Source organism: Pseudorca crassidens, chromosome 5 (genome assembly GCF_039906515.1).
Source record: "Pseudorca crassidens isolate mPseCra1 chromosome 5, mPseCra1.hap1, whole genome shotgun sequence".
Lineage (NCBI taxonomy): Eukaryota > Metazoa > Chordata > Mammalia > Artiodactyla > Delphinidae > Pseudorca > Pseudorca crassidens.
Window position 1 is genome coordinate 100,796,657 of NC_090300.1, and position 18,843 is coordinate 100,815,499.

Sequence of the window (18,843 nt, forward strand, 5' to 3'; positions counted from 1 at the left end):
TGTGTTTTGGGGTGTCTGTGGACTTATTATGATTTTAGGCAGCCTCTCTGCTAATGGGTGGGGTTGTGTTCCTGTCTTGCTAGTTGTTTGGCACGGGGTGTCCAGCACTGTAGCTTTCTGGTCGTTGAGTGCAGCTGGGTGTTGGTGTTGAGATGGAGATCTCTGGGAGATTTTCGCCGTTTGATATTACATGGAGCTGGAAGGTCTCTTGTGGACCAGTGTCCTGAAGTTCGCTCTGCCACCTCAGAGGGACAGCACTGCGTCCTGGCTGCAGCACCAAGAGCCTTTCATCCACACAGTCACGAAAAGAGGAAAAGGGGAAGAAATAATAAATCTTGCTCTCAAAGTCCACCTCCTCAATTCGGGATGATTCATTTTCTATTTATGTATTCCACAGATGCAGGGTACATCAAGTTGATTGTGGAGATTTAATCCAGTGCTGCTAAGGCTGCTGCGAGACATTTCCCTTTCTCTTCTTTGTTTGCATAGCTCCCGGGGCTCAATTTTGGATTTGGCCCGCCTCTGCCTGTTCGTCGCCGGAGGGCGTCTGTTTTTCGCTCAGACAGGATGTGGTTAAAAGAGCAGCCTATTCGGGGGTTGTGGCTCACTCAGGCTTGGGGGAGGGAGGGTCACGGATGCAGGGCGAGCCTGCAGCGGCAGAGGCTGGCGTGACGTTGAACCAGCCTTAGATGCGCCGTGCGTTCTCCCGGGGAAGTTGTCCCTGGATCCCGGGACCCTGGCAGTGGCGGGCTGCACAGCCTCCCGGGAGGGGAGGTGTGGATAGTGACCTGTGCTCACACAGGCCTCTTGGTTGTGGCAGCCGCAGCCTTAGCGTCTCATGCGTGTCTCTGGGGTCCGCGCTGTTAGCTGCGGCTCGCGCCCGTCTCTGGAGCTCCTTTAAGCAGTGCTCTTAATCCCCTCTCCTCACGCACCGGGAAACAAAGAGGGAAGAAAAAGTCTCTTGCCTCTTCGGCAGGTCCAGACTTTTACCCAACTCCCTCCCGGCTAGCAGTGGTGCACTAACCCCCTGCAGGCTGTGTTCACGCTGCCAGTCCTCTCCCTGTGCTCCTACTGAAGCCCGAACCTCAGCTCCCAGCCCCGCCCGCCCTGGCGGGTGAGCAGACAAGCCTCTCGGGCTGGTGAATGCTGGTCGGCACCGATCCTCTGTGTGGGAATCTCTCCGCTTTGCCCTCCGCATCCCTGTTGCTGTGCTCTGCTCCGCGGGTCCGAAGTTTCCCCGCTCTTCCACCTGCAGCCTCCGTCCGCGAAGGGGCTTCCTAGTGTGTGGAAACCTTTCTTCCTTCACAGCTCCTTCCCACTTGTGCAGGTCCCGTCCCTATTCTTTTGTCTCTGTTTATTCTTTTTTCTTTTGCCCTACCCAGGTACGTGGGGAGTTTCTTGCCTTTTGGGAGGTCTGAGGTCTCCTGCCAGCGTTCAGTAGGTGTTCTGTAGGAGTTGTTCCACGTGTAGATGTATTTCTGATGTATCTGTGGATAGGAAGGTGATCTCCGTGTCTTATTCTTCCGCCACCTTCCCCCTAGCCCTCAGTAAAACTTTAATGCACTTGTCTGATGATGGGTGGGGTTGGGTTCTCACCCTTTTGGTTGTTTGGCCTGAGGTGCTCCAGTACTGGAGCCTACAAGCTGTTTAGTAGGGCTAATGGTGGCCTCCGGGTGGGCTTCCACCAGTGGGTACTTCCCAGAACTGCTGGTTCCTGTGTCCTTTTCCCCAGCCACCATCCGCCTCCACAGGAGACCCTTCAGTAATAGCAGGGAGGTCTGGCCCAGTCTCTTACGGCGTCACTCCTTTTTTCCCTGGGTCCTGGTGTGCACGAGACTTTGTGTGTGCTCTCCAAGAGTGGAGTTTCTGTTTCTCCCAGTCCTGTGGACATCCTTTGATCAAACCCCACTAGCCTTCAAAACTAGATTCTCTGGGGACTTCTCCTTCTGTTGTTGGACCCCCAGGCTGGGAAGCCTGATGTGGGGCTCGGAACTTTCACTCCTGTGGGATAACTTCTGTAGTATAATTGTTTTCCACCTTTCTGTCGCCCACTTGGCGGGTATAGGATTTGAGTTTATTGCTGTTGCGTCCCTCCTACCATCTTGCTGTGGCCTCCTCTTTGTCTTTGGACGTAGTGTATTCTGTGTTTGGTAGGTTCCAGCGTTTTTTTGTCCTTGGTTGTTCAGCAGTTAGTTGTGATTTTGGTGTTTTCATAAAAAGGGGATGCACTCGCGTCCTTCTACTTTGCCATCTTGAGGTAATCCCTCTTCAGTTTTTCTGTAGCATTTATGTTTAGAAGTTATAACTTGATATGGTATTTATAAGTAGAAATTGTCTTTGACTACCTTTGCAGTTTATAGAATTACAAATAAAATTTATTGTGCTTTTCAAAATACTGTGTTGATAATTTGGGGGTAGTTTACTTTCCTGGGGGGAGGGAGTTACGAATGTTGTCTTTGGAAATTGGAAGACTGTTGACAGTCTTGGAGTTTTTGCCCTCAGTCCTGTCCCCATGCCTGCCTTTTAAACAAAGACAAAGAGAAATTATGAATGTTAGTCTTTAGATGTTTATAAAGCTAGAGTAAGAGCAAGAATAGTTTGAAGAGAAGGTGTATAGTGTTGAAGAACTTTGAGTGAATGGAGAGGTCAGGCCATTCAGTGTTACATAGACTTTAAGTTATGAATTCAAGCAAGCTGCTTTGGGACTTGCTTTGTGTGAACTCTGAGTTGGTACTTGTATGGTGTAGATTCAGAGAGCAAAATAATTCAGTATAACCTGCAGTTAGTTAGGATAACCCTCAGTTAGTTAGGTAGAACATTTTGGAAGGTATTTTTTTATATATATATATTTGATATATATATATCAAATATATATATTTGATATATATATATTTTTTATATATATATTTGATAACTGAAATACTAAGCAGGTTTGTTAATACTTGATATGGGTTTCAAAATAATGCTTTTTTGACTTAAAAAAGGGAGTACTTCCTTTTCTGTAGGGTAATAAATTTATTGGAGGTTTAAAATTATAGGGTCTTGATTTTTTTTTAAAAAAGAAAGTGTGAAGGAAATTGTTAGCCTTATGAATAATTATTTATCACAGTCACCTGCTGAGGAAAGGTATTTTTGTTCCTTTTAAAAGAGCAGTGATCAATACTCTACTCTTTCAAATTATTGTCCCTTTTCATTTAAAAAATATGTATATATAAAACTTAAATTTAAAAAGGACAACTAATTGCTAAATTAGTTGTAATTTCTAAAATCACAGTGAATTTAAAAAACTTTTTAAGAGACTTTCAAAATTTTATTAAGACTTTTTTTTTGTATCAGAGTAAAATGCAGTTATGGGAAAAGGAAAAACATGGTTTGGTTGCTTTGCTTTGGTTACTAAAGAATACTACCTTTTAATATATTTCCCATATCTTATACTTTTTGTACAATGAACATTTGCTTTGTGTACGCAGTTTAAAATGGGATATGTCTTTATATTCATCCATGTTAGTATGAGAATTTAGCAGTGGACTATGAAAAAACTAGCTTTGAAAGTAGTATAGTCATTTTGATGATTTTATTTGAGCTCTTCTAAATGGGATTCTTTCTTTACTTTTTGGCCATATTTATGTCTCTTCTGTTTTTTTAAGACCTCAATAGGGGAAGTAGAGGTTGTGATCATCTTGAAGAGGGGAGCAGAAACAAGGATAATACAAATTCTGATTCAAAAATGGAATCCACTCTGATTTCCAGGAAGAGGAAACAAAGGCTTAGAAGTAATTTACCTGGTTCTCTTAATCCTACTTCTTTGTATAAGTCAGCAGAACAGACAGTAAGTAGAGGTATTTAGATGTCATATGAAATAATTTGTGCCATGATAAAAATGAATTGACTGTGGCCAAATAATGTTCTCCTGGCTTTCTGCTTTTATCATCATATTTCTTTCTTTTCTTTGCCTATTTTTTTCATTCTGTTTATTTTTAAAAAAATACTTTAAATACAACTTTTTTTTGCAGTAATACAATTATGGGAACAAATTTCAAATACAGTCATCACTGAGTATCTACATAGTATTGGTTCCAGGACCCTGCACATACCAAAATCCTTAGATGCTTAAATACCTTATATAAAATGGTGTAATATTTGCATATAATCTACATCTTCCTGTATAGTTTAAATCATCTCTAGATTACTTATAATAACTAATACAATGTAAATTATATGTAAATGGCTATAAATACAATGTAAATGCTATGTAAATAGTTGTCTCTGCATGGCAAATTCAAGTTTGGCCTTTTGTAAATTTCTGGAATTATTTTTCTGGAAATATTTACCATTTGCAGTTGGTGGAACCTGCGGTTGGTGGAACCTGCGCATACAGAGGGCTGACTGTATTATGAACAAGTAAAACAGTTAAAAGTATTTCTCCTCCGATAACCAGCCCTTAGTTAGTAGTTTGATGTATATCTTTCAGACCTGTTTGCTTTTTTCCTCCCCTTATAACCAAATACTATTCATACTGTCCAGTCAATTGCTTTTTCACTTGCTCTGTGAGGTTATTACCTGACTTATTTTATCAGTAGTAATTTACTTCCGATTTCTATAGACATCTCTTTTTCCAGAGTTTAGGGAATTTGTTGTAGAGAATTACCATACGTACGTTAATGCATACATTACCTATTTTCAAAGACTTAGTATGCAGTTAACAATAAAAGTATGAGGAGACAGCTTTTTGAGTCCTTTGATTCACAAGGCATTTCAGGACTTTGCTGTGCCTTTGAGTTATAATTATAAACATGATTTATATTTATACAGTAATAGAGATGTGAAGGCAGTGATTGATTTTCATAATTTTTCATATTGTTATCCTCTTAAGTTTTAATTTTTTTGCTTTTTTGTTACTAAAGTCATATGATGTCAAATGACCTCTTTTGCAAAATAAAACTGTAAAAAAAATTCCTCTCATTTAAAGTTGACAAGACTGTGGAAGACCTCTGAACCACTTGTAAATATGGGAGTTTCTCCTTCCCATCCTTTTGAAAAATGTTTAGGCATCTGATTGGACAGACCAAACTCTATATATTTGAGAGACACTGGCAAGAGTAATGTAGTATAATTGAGTAGTTTTCTACCCCTATATTTATAGAAATGATATAATGTTTTTACTTCTATACTCTTCTTTAGGAATTTAAACTTAAAAAAACTCTTTATGTTAGCCAAATTTGAAAAATGCTAATTTTTGTATGCATTTGTTTATGTTCAGAAAGAACAAGAAAATGACCCAACAGTATCCACTGAGTTGGAAGAGTCAAGTGAAAACTATCAGGAGGACCCAAAACTGCTTGAAGAAATTATGCTTGAACCCATAGAAAGTGATTTTACTAAACTATCCTCACTTTGTAGTCAGGAGTTGGCTTTGAGTGCTGCTCCCCAAATCACCTCTGAATGTTCAACCACTAAAACTTTTGAGAGCTGTATTTCTACTGATACTGTGGGGAATTGTCCTGTGGTCGAGAAGGATGAGAATGAATTGAACACAGTAGAAAAACCTGTTTTAAGTGAACATAGTGAAGGGAACCAATCATTTATCTCTGCTGAACCAAGTAAGTAACATGAGGATAACAATTTTCTCTCCTCTACTTATTTCTTTTCTTTCTCCTCTCAAACAAATTTTGCTAGGCAATAAGTTATTTATTACATCATTGTGGAATATATTAACTTCAGAAAAAAAAGACTTGGGGTTTTGGGACTTCATTTATTTTGTAATATTGATTTAGGTAAGGAATGGAGTACTTGGAAGCAGAAGTAATTTTTTTTTTAGATTAGTGTACTGTAATCTCATCAGTAGTTTTTTATAAGTTTCTGTAAGGACCATTATTATTGTCATTTTGGTTGATTAAGCTGAAGTACAGAGCATTTAAGTGCTGTTTAATTATTGTCATTAATTTTTTAATTTTCCAGTATTTGATGCAGTCACATGGTACAAAAAAGGTTCTAAAGGATATCCAGTGACTGGTCTCCCACATCTTTCCCTAGCCATCCATTTCCCCCTCCTAAAAGCAACTAATGTAACAGGATTTAAAGTACAATTTAGAATGATGGTGTAATAACATGATTAGAACTAGAATTTGGTCCTAAGTTCTCCTCATGACTCTATCCATTTATAAATATCTTCGTCCTCTAGAAGTTAAGGTTGCAGGTAACTGCCAAATAATAGTGCTGACATGGAAACATTGTATGTGACTAGTGTAAATTAGATAATGAATGATAGGCCAGTTTCTAAATTGAATAAAGTTAGATGATTCAGTTCAGTGGGATTATGAAAGATATATTACATGAATTACAAAGTTCTCTTTTTATGTATGATTATTGTGACACATTTAAAAAATACATTTTACGTTTTTAGTTGTTGTTTCCAGTGATGAAGAAGGACCCGTTGAACATAAAAGTTCAGAAATTCTTAAATTACAACCTAAGCAAGATCATGCCATCTCTAATGAAAGTGAGAGTACTTCTGAGCCAGCAGTGTCAGAACTACCACTGATTACATGTGAATCTGTACGGGTAATTTATTTCTGTCTTCTCACAGATTAACAGTGAAATATACACTATTGGCTAATGACTATTTTTTTTTCCGTCAGGCAGAATATTATATAAAAATTATGAATTTTCTTAGTTTGAATTTTTTTTTTTTTTTTTTTTTTGCGTTACGCGGGCCTCTCACTGTTGTGGCCTCTCCCATTGCGGAGCAGAGGCTCCGGACGCACAGGCTCAGCGGCCATGGCTCACAGGCCCAGCTGCTCCACGGCACGTGGGATCCTCCCGGACCGGGGCACGAACCCGTGTCCCCTGCATCGGCAGGCGGACCCTCAACCACTGCGCCACCACGGAAGCCCCCTTAGTTTGAATTTTGAGACAACTTTCATATTAGTTTGAGGGAAGTATGTAATTGTTTTAATTTGAAGTGAAAGGCTTAATACCATTTTTCTTCTGGCCATTTTTATTTTTTAAGTCTAAATATTCTGACTTGAATATTTATTCTTTTCTTATGGTTCTCATTGGACATTTAAATACTTCATCAAAACATTTTCTAGAATTAAACAGTTTCCAGTATTTGTCTGGTCTTACAGTACAATGGTGACTTGGAATTATTCCTTTCCCTCACATGCTATTAAGGCAGCATGATAGAGGAAAGAACCTGACTTCTGGAGATACACAGATCTGTGTTCAAATCCTGGCTCTGTCATTTGGGCGAGTCCCTTAACTTCCTTAAGCCTGAGTTTCCTTATATCCTAAATGAGGATAATAACACCTAATTCACAAGATTATTTTTTGAGTATTAAGTGAAACAACATATGAAAGCATTTAGAACAGTGTCACAAACCTATCAGTTTGGTAAGTACTTTGTCTCTTTCTCTTATAGAAAATAGTAAGTGGAAGTGTCTGTTGGTTTAATGTCAGCTAGTGGTGTTTTTGACATACCTATAGCTCTAAAGTAAGGTTCAAGTTATTTATTGTCAGTATTCATTCATATTATCAGCTCTGATTATCCTGTTTTAAAGAAATGATTATCGGTAGACCACCAGTGCAGAATTATGGTTAACTTCTGTTTTTTTTTTTTTTTTTTTTTTGCGGTACGTGGGCCTCTCACTGTTGTGGCCTCTACCGTTGCGGAGCACAGGCTCCGGATGCGCAGGCTCAGTGGCCATGGCTCATGGGCCCAGCCGCTCCACGGCATGTGGGATCTTCCCGGACTGGGGCACGAACCTGTGTCCCCTGCATCGGCAGGCGGACTCTCAACCACTGCGCCACCAGGGAAGCCCTGTTGGTTGTTTTTGAATAATGTCAGAGGCTGTTATTCTATGGAAGAATGGTGAAGAATGGTGAAGAATTTGGTCAGTTCCATGAAAACAGTCTGATGGGCTGATTAGTGTTTCACGGGTGTTTCTTTCTTTTTTAAAAAAATTTATTATTTATTTTATTTTTGGCTGCGTTGGGTCTTATTTGCGTCATCTTCATTAAGGCATGCGATATCTTTCATTGCGGCGCGTGGGCTTCTCTAGTTGTGGTGTGCGGGTTTTCTCTTCTCTAATTGTGGTGCGTAGGGTACAGAGCACGTGGGTTCTGTAGTTTGCGGCACGTGGGCTCTCTAGTTGAGGCTCGCGAGCTCAGTAGTTGTGGCGTGCGGGCTTAGTTGCCCTGCGGCATGTGGGATCTCAGTTCCCTGACCAGGGGTCGAACCTGAATCCCCTGCATTGTAAGGTGGATTCTTTACCACTGGACCACCAGGGAAGTACCTCACGGGTGTTTCTGTTGCATTTGGTACTCCATAGAGAGATTACCTCAGGAATTGTGTTCTGAATTTTTGTTAAAATGTAACAATTGTTGCCCAGTTGGGCCAATAGCCTACTTGATGGCTTAGTTGTTTTGTAATTAAAACAGTGTTGACAATGAGTTCAAAATTCTAAATGAATTACAGTTCCCTTGGTAGTATATAAATTGACAATACAGTATGAAATGACTGTGTTAAAGGAAAATGACATCTCTTGTAGAACTGACAGCATATGATCACAGCCAAGCAGCAAATAATGTAGAGATCTACCAGAATCTATAAGGCAGAATAAACCTCCACACCCTCCCTTGTTTCCAATTTTAAATGAAGTTATGAGAAACATAGATTGACAGTTTTTAAGAGGCAGTTAGTCTTTACCAAATGTGAGGCCCAATAAGGAATTCTTTCTAATCCATCTTCTCATTTTGTCACTTAAAACACACAGGCAGTCATAGAACCATCTGTAGTTGATTAGATTCCCCGTTTTTACTTAGGGGATAAGAAGAGTTCAGTAAGCAATAAAAGCTGAGAATGATAAAGAAATTTCTATTAGGCAGGTAAATGGCATTGTGAGCTGGGTTAAAAATGATGAGTAATGTGCATGTTTCAGGTGAGGATTAATCACATTTTCTAGAGGTAGGAGGAGAGTGAGTACACGTGCATAATTGCTCTAGTAGTAATTTATTTGGTTATTAGTGATGTTAAGGTTAAAGAGGGATAATGTGTAACAGCTAGGCAAATGTGGAGTGGAAAAAGTCATCTGAAAGCAGTGTAAAGCTCCAAAGAGATGGTGGGAAATTGCTGCTGCTGATACTGCCTGGTAGTCTATTGTAATTTAAAAGCAGAGTTGTGAATTTTTTGAGCAGAAGTGGTATGATTTTTGAGGTTTTAGGCAGCTGGTTGGCTATCCTCAGCCATAGTGCATGTAATAAAGTATATAGATTTGATGTAACAGGCGGTTCTTAGGCACTTATATTCCTTCATTGCTCAGTAAAAGTGCAGTAGTTGAGAGCATTGTCTTGGTTTATGGAAGCAATTTTATGTGCTTGAAATAACCCTTGACCTGGAGTTAGAAACCTGCATTTGTCTTAGTTTTGCTTCTTACTAACTGCATTACCATGGGCAGGTCACTTAACCAATCCAAACATATATTAACTCTACTTATAAAATACAAAAAGAAAAAAAAAATCTTGCCCCATGGGGTGGTTGTGGTGATTAAGAGAGATGATGTATTTAAAAACTCATTTGAAACTGTTTAATTATATATATTTTAATTTATAAAATTAAAGTAATTTAATTATTTAAAATTAAATTAATTATATAAATTTTAATTTATTTCTGTTGAGTTAAAAATGAATAAAGCCTATTAGAGAATACTGACTTTGAAATGGCTTTGATACAGAGGAGAATGTATTTCTGAAACTTGGGCCTATGGAATTAATTTAGGATTCAGCTTTTTAGAGTAATTTTCTCAAAGTAAACATATACTTAACAAAAAATTTATTTATTTAACTTATTAAATTTTGGCAGCTTTGGGTCTTCATTGCTGCACGCCGGCTTTCTCTAGTTGCGGCGAGCGGGGGCTATTCTTCGTTGCTGTGTGCAGGCTTCTCATTGCGGTGGCTTCTCTTGTTGCAGAGCACTGGCTCTAGGCAAGTAGGCTTCAGTAGTTGTGGCACGCGGGCTCAGTAGTTGTGGCACATGGGCTTAGTTGCTCTGCGGCATGTGGGATCTTCCTGGACCAGGGCTTGAACCCGTGTCCCCTGCATTGTCAGGCAGATTCTTAACCACTGCACCACCAGGGAAGTCCAACCATAGACTTTTCAAGGAAAAAAATCTAGATAACTATTTCTTCACAGTAAGAACAGTGTAAAATCCTCCATAGATTCATTAATAGTAATTTAAAGAAGTATTTGACTTTGAAAATCATCATCAGCATTTATATAATACTTAGGTTTATATGCATTTTATAATTTTTTCCTTGTTAGGCTTCATCTGAATTATGTCAATATAATCCTGTCATGGAAAACATTTCCTGTGTTATACCTAGTAATGAGATGGATCTACAACTGGATTTTATATTTACTTCTGTTTATATTGGTAAAGTAAAAGGAGCTTCTAAAGGTTGTGTTACAGTAAGTATATTTAATTGTTTTTTTAGCTTTGCTTTTTGGACAAGGCATTTTCAGATTGTCTTCTCTTTTTTTAGTGCAAATGAAAATAGAATTGAGATTAATTTTATATAGGACAATTTGAATGTCATTATACCTATTTTGAAACATATCTTTACTTGTGAAATCTTGAAACTATAGAGGAATGCCCTAAAATCATATCTGTAATCTGACTACTCTAATGAGGATTATGTATGAAAAAAATCATATGTAACATTGATATTCTTTGGGCTCTAAAACTTACTTGATGGTAAAGTAAATTTTTCTTTATGGTATAGTTAATAGCAAAAAGAAGAAATCTCATTTTGATGGTTTAAATTGTTCTCCAGATTCCCGAACTTGTTATTTAAGGATCTCCAGGAATAGTTCCTATTCTATTTTTCCACTTTTTTTCAGTTTTAACTCATCACACTTTGCATATGAAAGCCATATTGGATTTTGCTCAGTTCTCTATATTTTCTCACTATTTTTCTGCCTGTTAAAATCTTTTAAGGCTTATCTGAAATACTTCCTCTTCCAGAAAACCTTTTCCTGATTTCTCCTTCCTAGCCATAATTAACTTCTCCTTTTACTATGTACTTACAGCACTTTGTTTGTACATCTGTTGTAGGATTTATTCTTTGTGTTTTTGTTTGTATTCTTGCCTAAACCTCTCCATTAGCCTTTAAGCATCTTGTGATGAAGAGTCGTGCCTTTATTCCCCTTTACACTTTACATAAATGGCTCAAACCTAAAACACTTATAAACATTAGTTGAATTGTCCAGAAGAAACTGCCAAAAGACCTCACACTTATAAACATTAGTTGAATTGACTATGTCAGATTATAATTCAGGTATTTTCCTAGAAGTTTTGTTAATATTTCACTCTGTTATGGACAAGGCAGGGAATATAAAAATGGTAAGATATGATCTCTGCTTTCAAGGAACTTGTAGTCTAATGAAACAGTCTTGTTTAAGGGAGAGGCCACAACAGTGAGAGGCCCGCGTACTGCAAAACAAACAAACAAAAAAAACAACACTTAAGGAGGTCAGATATATACAAAAGATACCTAGAGAAAATTTAGCATCTTGTCACAGAAGGAGCAGAAAGAGCAGGAACCTTGCTGAATCCTTAGTCAGAAGGGAATTTATAACATGGAACAAAGAAAAATGAATGCTGGGAATGTCAGCAAAGCTAAGGATCAAATCCTGCTTTGTGATTTATTTACCAAAGTCAGTGACACCCTGTGAGGTCTTTTGGCAGTTTCTTCTGGACTTTGTCTTATATTTTTTTAAATATTCAGGAAACTTTTTTTTTTTTTTTTTCGGTACGCGGGCCTCTCACTGTTGCGGCCTCTCCCGTTGCGGAGCACAGGCTCCGGACGCGCAGGCTCAGCGGCCATGGCTCACGGGCCCAGCCGCCCCGCGGCATGTGGGATCTTCCCGGACTGGGGCGCGAACCCGTGTCCCCTGAATCGGCAGGCGGACTCTCAACCACTGCACCACCAGGGAAGCCCTCAGGAAACATTTTTGAAAAGTATATTAAGTAAAGTCTTACTGGTTTTTATAAATGAGCATATTGAGAATTAAATTACTTGCACAGGGTTCTTAAACTTCCATAAAACTAAGTCTTTACAGTGAAACATCTTTTTGGTTTATTGAGAAAAAGGCTTAAGGCTTTTAGTATAGACTTTGATTATGTACTTGTGGTTTAAAAAAGAAAAAAATTTTGAAAAATTTGAATAGTAACACATCTTAATACGAGTGGTAACTCGTATTTTGCTTTTTTATTTTTCCTTTAGTTCACGACAAAGTATATTAAGATCCCATTTCAAGGTAAGCTATCATTGTCTTATGACCTCTTTTCACTGTAATTTTGAGTATAAAATAATTGGTCAGCAAAAATTCTGAGATATTTCTGCAATTAGTTTTTCATACTTTTTTCCAGTGTAGAATTTATGTAAAAATAAGGTTAATAATATGTTTCAATTTAACACTTTTTAGCAGCTTCAAAATGAGTTAAAATGTTTTATAACACTTAAAATATACTATTTTTATACTGTTGTTTTAATGACTTCAAGTAATATGAAGGGACTCATGGCAATTTCTTGGGATTAACAAAAGTAGTTTTGATAGCAAGATTTTTGATATATAAAAATGGATGAAAATAGAAACTAAGTAAAGAAGTATAAGGAAAATTTTTAGTGTTGCACACAAACATGTAAAATGGTTTTGTGTAGGGATTAAGAGAGATTTAAACAGGCAGAACTGTTTCTTATCTGAGTAAGGCAATGTGGATTGGAAAATGGACCTATAATTTGTAGAGACTCAAACAAGTTTCTCATTCTTTTTCCAAATAAAAAACCTTTCAGAATAAATAACATTAAGAGAACAAATAATAAGCAACAGAGAATAGTCTCTTTAGAGAATGAATTATGAGAAGGATGAACAAAAACAATATATACAAATAGCACTTCAGAAATGAACTGGGGAAGAGGAAACCTGTGTTTCCCAGTTCAGAAATGAACTGGGGAAGACTGAAGATGAGATTGAAGTAACTTTAGTTGGACTCCCCAGATACCCATGTACAGAATCCACAACTGTATGTTATAATAATGAATGTAATGATTAGGAAGCTACTATAAGTAGTAAGAATATGTAAGGCATATATAATATATAAAAATAAATATAATGATATTCCTAATTAGGAAATTTTAATAAGTTATTGTGGAATAATATAATATTAGCTATTTAAAGAAACCAAGGCCTGTGATTCAAGAGGAAATAACTTCATAAAAATAGTGCTATAATCTGTAGATAAAGACCTGGGTAACAGAGCTACCTCTCAATTTCTTTTTCTTTAATAGAGGTATAAATTATGTACAACATTATATTAATTTCAGGTGTACAACATTATGATTCGATATTTGTATATATTGCACAATGATTCCCCCAATAAGTCAAGTTAGCATCCATCCCCATACATAGTTACAAAAATTTTTTTGTGTGTGATGAGGACTTTTAAGATCTATGCAATAGGTCTTAAATATGCAATACAGTATTATTAACAATAGTCACCATGTGCTGTACATTATATTCTCACTGCTTATTTATTTTATAATTGGAAATTTATATCTTTTGATCCCCTTCTGTCATTTCGTCCACCCCCTGCTTCTGGCAACTACCAATCTGATCTCAGTATCTATGAGCTTTTTTTTTTTTTTTTTTTTAAAGATTCCACCTATAAGTTATGTCACATGGTATTTGTCTTTCTCTGGCTTATTTCGCTTACTTAGCATAATGCCCTCAAGGCATGTTGTTGCAAATGGTAAGATTTTGTTCCTTTTTTTTTTTTTTGGTCAAAACAGTATTCCATTGTATATATCTCACATATTATTTATCACATATTCATTCATCCATTGATGGACACTTAGGTTTTTTCCATATCTTGGCTATTGTGAATAATGCTGCAGTTAACATGGGAGTGCATGTATATTTTTTCTAATTAGTGTTTTCCTTTCCTTTGCATAAATATCCAGAAGTGGAGTTGCTGGATCATTAAAAAAATATTTTTGAGAATGCTCTGTTTTCCATAGTGGCTGCACCAGTTTACATTCCCACCAACAGTGCACAAGTGCACAAGAGTTCCTTGTTACCACATCCTTGCCAATACTCATTATTTCTTTTCTTTTTGTTAATAGCCATTCTAATAGGTGTGAGGTGGTATATCATAGTGGTTTTGATTTTCATTTCTGTGACGAGTAGCAGTGTTGACCACCTTTTTGTGTACCTGTTGGCCATCTGTATGTTTTCCTTGGAAAAATGTCTTTTCAGTGTCTCTGCCTTTTTTTCAGTCAGATTGTTTGGGGTTTTTTTGCTGTTGAGTTGTATGAGTTCATTATATATTTTGGATTTTAACCCCTTATCAGATATGTGGCTTGCAAATATTTTCTCTCATTCAGTAGGTTGCCTTTTAATTTTGTTGATGATTTCCTTTGCCATGTAGAAGCTTTGTAGTTTGATATAGTCCCACTACATCTAACTAAAATCTATAGGTAAAAACCTTTGTAATGGAGCTACCTCTCAAATTCTTATGATACAAACAAACATCAAAAATGATACTTTAGGTTTTCATCATTAATATTTTGTGCTTTGTTTCAAATGTTGCTTTCTTTATAGCTTTTCTATCCCAAATGAATATATATAAATATATATATATATATATTTTTTAAATATTGTTTTGGCCATACTGCACAGCATGTGGGATCTTAGTTCCCTGACCAGGGATCTAACCCAGGCCCCTTGCATTGGAAGTGTGGAGTCTTAACCACTGGACTGCCAGGGAAGTTCCCAAATTATTATTTTTTTTTTGACATCTTTATTGGAGTATAATTGCTTTACAAGGTGTGTTAGTTTCTGCTTTATAACAAAGTGAATCAGCTCCAAATGATCTTTAAAAGGTGATTTTAATTAAAAATTTTGGAAAAATACTCTTGTCAGTGGTAATGGGTTTACGATTTTATAATGGAAGAGGAAAATATTAGTCAGCTTCTTCAAATCCTGTCTGTGCTAAATTCCCATATAAAAAAAAATTTTTTTTTTTAAAACAAGGCATGCAGGAACTTCCCTGGTGGCGCAGTGATTAAGACGCTCCCAATACAGGGGGCCTGGGTTCGATCCCTGGCCAAAGAACTAGATCCCACATGCATACTGCAGCTAAGAGTTCTCATGCTGCAGCTAAGGAGCCGGCGAGCCACAACTAAGGAGCCCACATGCCGCAACTAAGGAGCAGGAAAGCTGCAACTAAGGAGTCCGCCTACTGCAACTAAGACCCGGTGCAACCAATAAATAAATAAAACAAGGCATGCATGTGAAAGGTTTTTGTAGGTGGAAATCTAGGGGTCTAAGTGTTTATTTTTCTGCAGCAGCTGTGGGAGAAATTTGATTTATTCATATTTATATTAGCTGTTTGGCTGTGGCTTAAAGAAAATAGTTTATTTTTTCTTCACATTTAAGAATTCCAGAGGTAGACTGAACAGGGCTGATATGATGTTTATTTGGTCATCAGAGGCCCAGACTCCTTTCATTTTCTTACTCTGTCATCCCTGACACATGACTTTCATCCTCTAGTTTGTCTCATGGTCCATATGGCTGCTCATACTCCAGCCATTGTGTTTGTTTTTTTTAAAATAAATTTGTTCATTTATTTATTTTTGGCTGCGTTGGATCTTCGTTGCTGCGCGCGGGCTTTCTCTAGTTGCAGCGAGTGGGGGCTTCTCTTCATTGCAGTGCGCGGACTTCTCATTGTGGTGGCTTCTCTTTTTGTGGAGCACGGGCTGTAGGTGCATGGGCTTCAGTAGTTGTGGCACGCAGGCTCAGTAGTTGTGGCGCACAGGCTTAGTTGCTCCGTGGCATGTGGGATCTTCCCAGACCAGGGACTGAACCCATGTTCCCTGAATTGGCAGGCGGATTCTTAACCACTGTGCCACCAGGGAAGTCCAGCCATCATGTTGTAATGTTCCAGGTAGAGAGCAGGAGGAAAGGAAAAATGGTAGAAAGAATACATACCACCTATCTCTTTCCCTTTTAAGGAGTCTTCTTGGGTGTGCATACCACCTAACCTTCTGCTTATATTTTCTTAGCTAGAATGTAGTCAAATGACCACTCATCTATTTGCAAAGGAAGCTAGGAAATAGAGTTTTTAAGAGGTGGTATCTTGCTTCCTCATAAAATTAGGGTCCTGTTACTAAAATCCCTAACAGTAGGTAGGAGAAATGATAGGCAACTCCTACTTTCAGTGTCTGTCATAGCCCTGTAACAGAATAAACTAAATATTTTGGGAAAATTTGTTAATGAGGTAAATTTTTCTTGTGATGGTGTTAAATGCCCCCTGGCTTTTTTTCTTCTTTTTTTTTTGCGGTGCGCGGGCCTCTCACTGTTGTGGCCTCTCCCGTTGTGGAGCACAGGCTCTGGACGCGCAGGCTCAGTGGCCATTGGCTCACGGGCCCAGCCACTCCGCGGCATGTGGGATCTTCCCGGACCAGGGCACGAACCCGTGTCCCCTGCATCGGCAGGCGGACCCTCAACCACTGTGCCACCAGGGAAGCTGCCCCCGGCTTTTTTTAAGGGAATCTTTTTAAAGCAGCCTTCCTAAAGAATATTTAACTTTCATACTAAGAGCTTGGAACATTTGGATTAGTAATAACTACCTAGATTTCACAGAAATAGTGTCAACTATTTGGGGCTGTGAGCTGCATGAGGAAGAAATGCTGAGAAGTTTTTCTGAAGGTTCTCACTCTTTACTTTTAACTTAATCTGTCTGTCTTTGCTGCCAGTTTCATTGACAGTTTTCAGAATGGAGGAGTTACAGTGTTCATAGACTGGAAGAATTAATATTGTTAAAATGTCCATATTACCCAGAGCGGTCTACAGCACTGTAATCCCTGTCAAAGTTCTAATGGAGTCTTTCACAGAATCTAATGGAGTCTTTCACAGAAATAGAAAAAAAAAATCCTAAAATTTGTATGGAACAACAAAAGACCCCAAATACCCAAAGCAGTCCTGAGAAGAACACAACTGGAGGCACCACACATCCTGATTTCAAATTGTATTACAAAGCTATAGTAATCAAAAGAGTATGATATAGGCATAAAACACACACAGAGATCCATGGAACAGAACTGAGAGCCCAGAAATAAACCCACATATATATGGTAAATTAATTTTCAACAAAGGAGCCAAGAATATACAATAGGGAAAGGATAGTTTCTTCAATAAATGGTGTTGAGAAAGCTGGACAGCCACATGCAAAGGAATGAAACTGGACCTCTACCTCTACTATATACAGAAATCAACTCAAAATGGTTTAAAGACTTAAACGTATGACCAGAAACCATAAAACTCCTAGAAGAAAACATAGGAGGTAAGCTCCTTGACATTGGTCTTGGCAGTTTTTTGCATCTGACACCAAAAGCAAAGGCAACAAAAGCAAAAATAAACAAGTAGAACTACATCAAACTAAAAAGCTTCTACACAACAAAGGAAACCTTTAACAAAATGAAAAGACAACCTACTAAATGGGAGAAAATATTTGCAAATCATATATCTGATAAGGGGTTAATACCCAAAATATACAAAGAACTCATACAATTCAACATCAAAAAAACAAACAACCCTATTAAAAAATGGGCAGAGGACCTGAATAGACATTTTTCCAAAGGAGACATACAGATATCCAATAGACGCATGAAAAGATGCTCAACATCACTGATTGTCAGTGAAATGCCAATTGTCAGTGAGATACCACCTCACACTGGTCAGAATGGCTATCGTCAAAAAGACAGTAGATAACAAGTGCCGGAAAGGATGTGGAGAAAAGGGAAACCTCTTCCACTGTTGGCACACATTAGGATTGTAAGTTGATGCAGCCACTATGGAAAATAGTATGGAGGTTGGTCAAAAAATTAAAAATAGAACTGCCATGCGATCCAGCAATTTCACTTCAGGGTATTTACCCAAAGAAAACAAAACAGTAATTTGAAAAAGTACATGTACCCCAGTGTTCATTGCAGCATTGTTCACAATAGCCAAGGTGTGAAAACAACATAAATGTCTTCTAATAGATGAATGGATGAAGATGTGTTTTTTATATATATATATATATATATATATATATATATATATATATATATACACAATGGAATATTACTCAACCATTATAAAAATGAAATCTTGCCATTTGTGACAACATGGATGGATCTAGAGGGTATTATGCTAAGTGAAATAAGTCAGACAAAGACAAATACAGTATGATCTCACTTGTATGTAGAATCTGAAAACAAAAGGGAAGGAGACTCAAAGATAAAGAAAAAAAGCAGCTGGTTGCCATAGAGGAGGGTGGTGGGGAGTTGGGAGAAATAAGTGGAAAGGATTAAGAGGTATAAGCCTCCACTTATAAAATAAATAAGCAAAGGGAATGTAATATACAACATAAGGAGTATGGTCAGTAATATTGTAATACCTTTGTATGGGGACAGATGGTTACTAGACTTACCATAGTAATCATTTTATAATGTATGCAAATATCAAATCATTATGTAGTAATGTGAAACTAACATTATATGTCAACTATATTTCAATTTAAAAAAGGCATACAAATCAAAAACAAAGAAAAAGAAAAAAGAGCCAGTAAATAGAGAGTAAAAGAAGAGGGAAGGTAGGTTAGAATAGGACATGACAGGATAGGAAGAGAGGAAGTCAGGAGGTGCCACCAAAAAAATTGCATCCTAGACCTTTCAGAAGCTCATATGACTCTGGGGAATCTTTGGGTAATGGCTGGTCTGTGTAGTGGAATGCAGATGTTTG

The 18,843-nt window shown here is 37.7% G+C and overlaps 1 protein-coding gene across 23 annotated transcripts in view; it reads left to right on the forward strand.

The window, feature by feature from the left end:
• Positions 1-18,843, forward strand: part of SENP7 (SUMO specific peptidase 7) — a 172,469-nt gene that overhangs the window by 131,439 nt on the left and 22,187 nt on the right. For 22 of the 23 annotated variants that reach the window (XM_067739034.1, XM_067739033.1, XM_067739050.1 and 19 more), the window contains 5 exons: positions 3,648-3,829; positions 5,261-5,600; positions 6,404-6,561; positions 10,318-10,464; positions 12,282-12,315. In XM_067739034.1, coding sequence (XP_067595135.1) covers positions 3,648-3,829; positions 5,261-5,600; positions 6,404-6,561; positions 10,318-10,464; positions 12,282-12,315 — 861 coding nt within the window. The remainder of the gene's footprint in view (positions 1-3,647; positions 3,830-5,260; positions 5,601-6,403; positions 6,562-10,317; positions 10,465-12,281; positions 12,316-18,843) is intronic. The other variant, XM_067739047.1, reaches the window with a different exon arrangement.